A 7157-nucleotide genomic window follows, 5' to 3' on the forward strand; every position below is an offset into this window, starting at 1 on the left:
GGGCTTTTCTTTCCTTTTGGGTGCATGGGCTCTATTTGCTAAGAGATACTTTGTTTCAGAAGATTCTTTTTCCGATGATTGCTTTTTAGGCCCCCCATTATCTCTTCAGGCCGCCTAAAAATACGAAAATAAACGTTCTATGATATTTCTGATTATATAATCTGAAAAGTGTAAAATGCACGTTTAACAACCCTTCAAAAAATTTAGAATGTGAATAGAGTGTGTGCGAGAAGGTTGGAGGGTGTGAAAAGAAACTCATTGTTTTTTGTTTTCGTTTGTGCAGTAAAATTCTTGAGTGCTTCCTAATGGTCATACAAAATTCTTTAATTTACACTTCTTTTTCACGTCGCATTATCAATATTGAACAATTGAAAGCCTCTACTTCTTGGAGCCATTGCATGACTCCATTATATAGCTTTGATTAACCAATTGAATGATCATTAGCACGTAAAGCTTTAATGATTAATGTGACTGGTGTTCGAGACATAATCTAAATTTTGTCTACTGAACAATCTTTCAATCACCTGTGTCTTTACACCTTTGAGCACATTTAAAGGTACTGCCTTCGCTTCTCTTGATTTCAAAATTTGGAGCAATTTTGAGAGCACATGGTCACTATCTCAATGTCATTACACATGACACATTTTAACAAATATTTTTACACTTTTCCACAAAACAAATGACATCAATTCACTTATGCCACAGCAAGAAGCAGAACGGCGAATATGGTCTTTTGATTTATCTTTTAAAAAATATTTTATGTTTTTTATGTTAAAAAGAAGAGAACAAATGACTTGTTTTGTAAAACTGTTTATACTTTACAAATCTATTTCCCAATTTTCGTTGTTTTTTATGACATAAAACAACTTATAGCATTTCATTCATAATGATATCATCAATACAGGGTGTTATATAATCAGCCTAACAGGACTAGCATAAAAGCTATTTTTTTGTTTGTTTTTAAAACTAGAAAAATCAGAAAGATAATTCTTATTTAAAAGGATACAACTTAACTGCATTTCCTTGGGTTTTTTTGGTGTGACTCTTCAGATAAAATTAACTTTTTGTGCTTATAACAAACATCGAGTAATTTGTGGGTTTGAGAAATAATCGGTAATCATGAGTATTAAGGAAATGCACATAAGTTTTGTCATATTTAAAAAACAATTTCCAAAAACAATTTTATACTATGGGTTTTAAAAACTAAAAAATCAAAACACATTCAAACATGTTCAAAATTTGATCGTTTTGTGGTACCTGATAAAGATTTTAAGAAGCTTTTGGTACAATAAATGTTATTGTTTAGTTTACTATATTGTTCTAAAAGTTTTATTTACTATTAATTTTTAGATTATTATTATTATATGATATGTTGTATTTACTTTTAAAGTTAAGAGTCACTTTGACCCTTCAATATGTCTAGAGTGAAGACACATTTTGACCCTTCATAATTTTCGCGCGGAACAATTTAGTCCTTGATAAAAATAAAACTCAAAGTAGTCTCTGACTTTTTTATACGGAGACAGATTAATCTGTAACTCAATTGACCCACGCGAAAATTGTGAATGACCAAAATGGGTCTTCAATCATATATCTATGTTTTATGTTTTATGCATGTTTTTTTGAAAGAATGTTTTATGCATGTTGATATTATTTACTTTTACACTCAAAATGTGTTGCTTTCTTTATGTGAGCTGAATTCGATGCTAAGTATCCAAAATTTAAACCAATATAACTCTTCCAACGAGAAATTTTAACAAAAAAAAAAAAGGCTAGCAATACTCACTATAACTTCCTTTCTCCATTGTTTTGAGCATCAAGTATAACCATGTTTTACTAAGGACAAAGTGAGAGTACATATCCAGAACATAAACATCAATGATTTTTCCAAAAAATTATTTAAGCAATGAATATATAAATGGCAAGTTCGTGGAAGAAAAAAAAAAGATTTTACAATGCATGAAAACAGCCGGTTATAAAAGAAAGAAAACAAGGAATTCACCACGGCTTTTGTAACCCATTTCAGAATTGAACACTGAATCGGCCGTCTTCCAACCGTTCCCAGCCATATTTTACCTCAACTATGCCATTAGCATTAAGTAATTGACATGAGTTGATAAGAGTTCATACCTTGTTATCACCATTATACCAAAATAAGAAGGAAAAAAGTTCTACCTTGAATACATCACTAGAGCCAAAATTCCTTCAAACATAATCAAGATATTAATCGAAACCTGTGTATTTTCAAGTATGCCATATTTATAGTGTGAGTTGTAGAATGGCAATCATTTCTTCTCCCTATATCTGACAGTAACACCTTTCGTCATTCCAACAAGTTCCTTCAAAGAATCTCTCCTGGGCCGTGCAATCTTGTTGTTAGGATCAAATAGAAGCACTTCTTCAAATGCCTTCAGTGCAGACGGATATTCTTTTTTACTTTCATATGCATCACCAAGATTGTTCCATGCTGTGACATAGCCTGGTTGAATATTCACAGCTTTCTCAAATTGAGCAATTCCTTTTTCAAGCTTCCCATCGCGAACATAACTGACACCAAGAGCGTTGTAAACCTATATTGATCATTTTCAAAGTAGTTGTCAACAAGTGATATCAAAACCGACCAATAATGGTAGAATTGTACAACTACTAGTGTTTGAACGGTTGCAAAGGGAGATATCTGTTTTGTGTAAATTATCTAATTCATTGTCAGTGTTTAAATTTTTATTTAGTTCATGCAAATACAGTAAAAATTTTGTTATAGTCATTGTAATTTTTATTATTATTTTTTATTTCTGCAATATCAGAAACATCTCTTTTGTCTCTGACATCAGCATCTGTTACAAACACGCTGACGTGACAAATCGATTTACATTTGGCACCTATGGTGTATCATATTTTGGTGATGTATTACGGTTTCTCCTATTTCCAATCCAAAGTAAATTCCAAATTAACCATATATAACTTATTTTACTAGAAATCAACAAAGTTACCTAACCTGTGCAAGATCCTGACTTTCTCCATCCCATTTCTCAATAGCTTGAAGCAAGAACTTGGTAGCAGCTGGGTAAAATTTCCTCCGCAACATCACTGCACCAAGTTCAAACAGCTCAGTCGCACTTGCATCACCGCTTCTGACTTGCTCCTGAGACAATGGAAGAAAATGAGAAAGGAAAAACAATCATAAAACAGCTAATTCCAAGTGGCTTGTGTATATGTCATGGTACTAAACCAGATAAAAACAGAATCATACAGTAAACTTGTAAAATTTGGACCCGGATCGCCTACAGTTATAACTCCACACAGTTTCATGCAGTAAACGATCTCTGCTGTTAATCCGAGATCAGACAATTCAGATTACACAACAACAAAATTAGATTTAAACGATCTCGGTATTTCATTTGAGATTAGACGATTGAGATTAGTATTTGTGTCACACAGTTATTGCATCAAATCCAAATCCATTAAATTTAGGGTCTAATCTCCTTCTATGTGTTCAAGAGAAACATCTAGTAATACAAATGACACTACAGGTTCTTACTTGCAACTCTTTAGCAGAAAGGTCAAGCTCTCTGCGGACAAGAACTTGGCGAATCACGTAGTAAGTCCCAGCCCCGAGCAAACCCAACAGCAGTAGCAAGTATATTAGTTGGATTCCTAAGTCAAACAACTCCCCAACCTGATACATCTCATTTATCTTCACCGAGTCACTTGCATATGAAACATCAGGAGAAATAACTGATATAGTTTGTGCAAACAAGAATGCCGAAACCCATTTGGATGACTTTCTCCAATCTTGAAGATTTTCCACTGTAAAGTCATTCCCTGAGAATCCAGAAAGAGAATATTAAAAAAGGTAATGACTCAAGTGTGGTTATTGCAACTCATAAACAATTCTGAACTTTTGGCACATGCATTTTACCATAATTTCAAAAAAGTAAATGCATTTTACATTATTTAAATTATGTTTGATTCTAAATGATTATATTGCCCATTCATCTCAGGTCTCAACACAGGAGAGTTTATTATTGACTCCATGAAGGTTGCATCAAAGCATCTACTTAAAGAGTTTCGAAAATTAAAGGGCGCACACAATACCTCACTCGTGATCTTGATATTATTTTGCTAATGATATAGCATGTCATCCTAACCAGATAAAATAGTAATTAATTTTACTCGCTTACCTGCAACTCGCTTACCTGCACATAGTCCATATCCACTTATGTGATTAACCTAGTAATTTGGAAAAGTAAATGCACAAGACTAGCATGATAGCTTAACCAGTAGTTCATCCCTACAAACCTCGTGATCACTTTTCTTTATATTTTCTTAATCTTGGCAGAATAGTCAATGGTATATATAATATATCTCGATCATTATATCGGTACATTGTTTCAGAGGTTTATCAAGATAAAACTAACGGGCTCCCTGGAAAACATGATATCAGGAAAATCATATACTTCTTAGCCTTACAACAAGTTTCATTTTTCTATAAAACACATGACACCAATTCACTCATGGTATGCAAAAAATATTATGAATAAGAAAATTGAAAGAACGAAAACAGGGAATTACTTACTCTCGGATTGTTTTGTGAAAATGGTTATAAGGGGTTCCATTGGCATTGTCCTTTGAAACATCTGTCTTCGTCAATGATAGAAGGAACAGCAAAATTAAATTAGTAGCCAGAAATCAAGGTTGTGAACATAAAGCATGAACTAAGAATACTTCATGTTCAAGACAAAACTAATATTGGTATTATGAATGAAGTTCATGTTTGGAATCACGGTGAGTTTGACTGACTCCGGTGGCAGTGGCACCATGATTCTCCCAAAAACTCACCGTCAATCCGAACATGCCTTAGTAAAAGCAAGTCATTGAGTTAATTTTGTTAGGTAAATAGAAGATACATCAATGATATTATTAAGTGGAAAAAATGTTTAGTTTTGCTGTATAAGACATGAAATGAAAACAACCTGGAGTAGAATCCTACTCTTGACTGTATCAAGGTTGTCTCCATGTGGAGTGGACCCTGTTTGCTGAATTCCCAAGGCTTTAATCTTTCTGTAAACAGTGTTCCAAGTTAAACAATCAACATGCATCTTAGTTAGCAACTAAAGAAACAAACAAACCCTCTAAGAAGGTAACAAAACTATAAGTCTTGAATACATGAACTACTTTTGCCAAACATTCCAACACAAATAAAAACAGATGATACAGTTACACAATTTACTAAACAACATTATTAATGTCTTAACAAGATAAAACATATACTAAAGCTGTAATATTTTAATAAAAGGGTAATTACTTGAATGAGCATGGTGATGAAGTGGTGAGTTTAGAAGAGATAAGAGTAGAGGGAAGAGGTTGAAAGGTGGATTTGGAAGGGAAGATAGAGGAAAGAGAAGGAGAAGAGTAAGGGAAATGAGTGAAAGTGGAAGTAGAACCACTCATCTTCATCTTCGATTCTTCTTCTAAGGATGTATGTTTGTTCCTAAATTAGACAGGAAAAAGAACAGGGGTTATCCGGCAAGGTGTGTGTATGTGTTTGTGTCAGTTCCTTCCTTCCGATGGGGTGTCATCTAATCTAATATGCAAATAAACAGTTGAATGGTGAATCCATGGGTTATGATCATTAGATAGATAGATAGATTACATGTCTAATCAACGGTTTAGATTAAGATTGAAGATCGATAACTTGTAGTACAAATTAATAATTTAACTTTAATTTTATAATTATTAATGGTTAAAAAAAAAGCATTCCTCTTGAACAAAAAATAAAAATTAAAAATGTTGTATTTTTAGAGCGGAATTTCAATTGGTCTTTTAAGTTATTTTAGTCACATGTAAGTCTTTAAGTTTGAGGTTTGTAACAAATTGATTCTTTAAGTTATTTTGGTCACACATAAGTTTGTAAACATTTTCGATCTCTGTCACAAACTTAAAGGACCCCTAGTTTAGCCTAAATATTTCACTTAACTTTTTATTGAATTCCTAATAAATATAATTACCAGAAATATCTCAACAAACTGAATACGATACCCTTCAATTATTTTTTTTGGCAAAGATACCCTTCAATCATCATATTCATTAAATATTTCACTCTTTTTAGGAAAAGAAGCTTCAATTGGTTACTATGTAATCTTTTAGCACCCTATTATTCAATTAGTTTTTTTGACGAAAAAAAATGTTTCAATTAATTATTATATTGTCTTTTAGCAACATATTCTAATGCAATAACTATAAATAAAGGAATTTTTTCATTGAAAAAAATAAAATAAAAGGATTTTTATTTTTATTTTTGTTTTGTAAAAATAAAGGTATTTTGTTCATCACATATTTTGAGCACAAACCTTCTTTTGATCTAACCTTTTTCCTTCTTCAAGTTTGGCAAACACCAATTTTTTTGTTATTTATTTTACTTATATTTTGATATATATATATATATATATATATATATATATATATATATATATATCAACCACTTTCTAATGCTACTTTTTAATATAAATGTTTTCATCTTTTTGTTATTTTTATTTTTTAAGACAACTTTTCAAACATCTTAAAAAATTCTAATATGTTTACACACATACTTATAATACTTTCATTCAATTTTGATTCCTAACTAACCAGTAAATTTCATCACTCTGATTTTTATTTTTATTTTTCAAAAATTATGGCTACACAATTTGACCTCATTGATAGCATAACCATTGATAATAAACACAAAGTACGGAGATTCAAGATTAAGATCAATTGAATATAGAGAATGCCAAATTTCAAAGATTGAGACCAGATTGATTTAATCGATATGATTTTCATGGATGAAAAAGTATGCATCATTTCTTTCTCTTTGTTAACTTTTACAACCTAACATGACTTTACATTATTTAAAATTATTTTATATGATAATTAATCTTTACGATTTTTATTTGTTATGTTATTATTGTTTTTAGAACATTTGTATGTATAGTTATTCACAATTTTTGTTGACTTTTGTTGTTTCTAATATTCTAAGGAAGCAAAATTCAATGCATTGTGTGGAGCGACAAAATTACAAAATACCAGTCTATGCTGGATGAGGTAATGTGTTACGAGATAACAAATATCTCGGTTTCTAAGAACATGTGTAAATTTAAACCAACTTGTCATGACTATAG

The 7157-nt window shown here is 31.3% G+C and overlaps 1 protein-coding gene across 1 annotated transcript; it reads right to left on the minus strand.

The window, feature by feature from the left end:
• Positions 1-1997: 1997 nt before the first annotated feature.
• On the minus strand, positions 1998-5556 carry LOC146958111 (Tetratricopeptide repeat (TPR)-like superfamily protein). Its single transcript, XM_085741297.1, has 6 exons — positions 5306-5556; positions 4974-5061; positions 4577-4637; positions 3539-3822; positions 2996-3142; positions 1998-2570 (listed from the first exon to the last, which is right to left on the minus strand). The coding sequence occupies exons 1-6, from the start codon at positions 5455-5457 to the stop codon at positions 2286-2288; spliced, it is 1017 nt and encodes a 338-aa protein (XP_085597423.1). The 5' UTR covers positions 5458-5556; the 3' UTR covers positions 1998-2285.
• Positions 5557-7157: the final 1601 nt, after the last annotated feature.

Source organism: Medicago sativa, chromosome 1, assembly GCF_051527215.1.
Source record: "Medicago sativa cultivar Bolivia chromosome 1, Bolivia_mono, whole genome shotgun sequence".
NCBI lineage: Eukaryota > Viridiplantae > Streptophyta > Magnoliopsida > Fabales > Fabaceae > Medicago > Medicago sativa.

Excerpts from the sequence above, each read along its gene's own strand:
- LOC146958111 (XM_085741297.1), bottom strand. The coding sequence starts at position 5,457 with ATGAAGATGAGTGGTTCTACTTCCACTTTCACTCATTTCCCTTACTCT. Across the intron at positions 3,143-3,538 it reads TTTCTGCTAAAGAGTTGCAA|GAGCAAGTCAGAAGCGGTGA; the intron begins GTAAGAACCTGT and ends CCATTGTCTCAG. Across the intron at positions 2,571-2,995 it reads AAAGTCAGGATCTTGCACAG|GTTTACAACGCTCTTGGTGT; the intron begins GTTAGGTAACTT and ends TGATCAATATAG.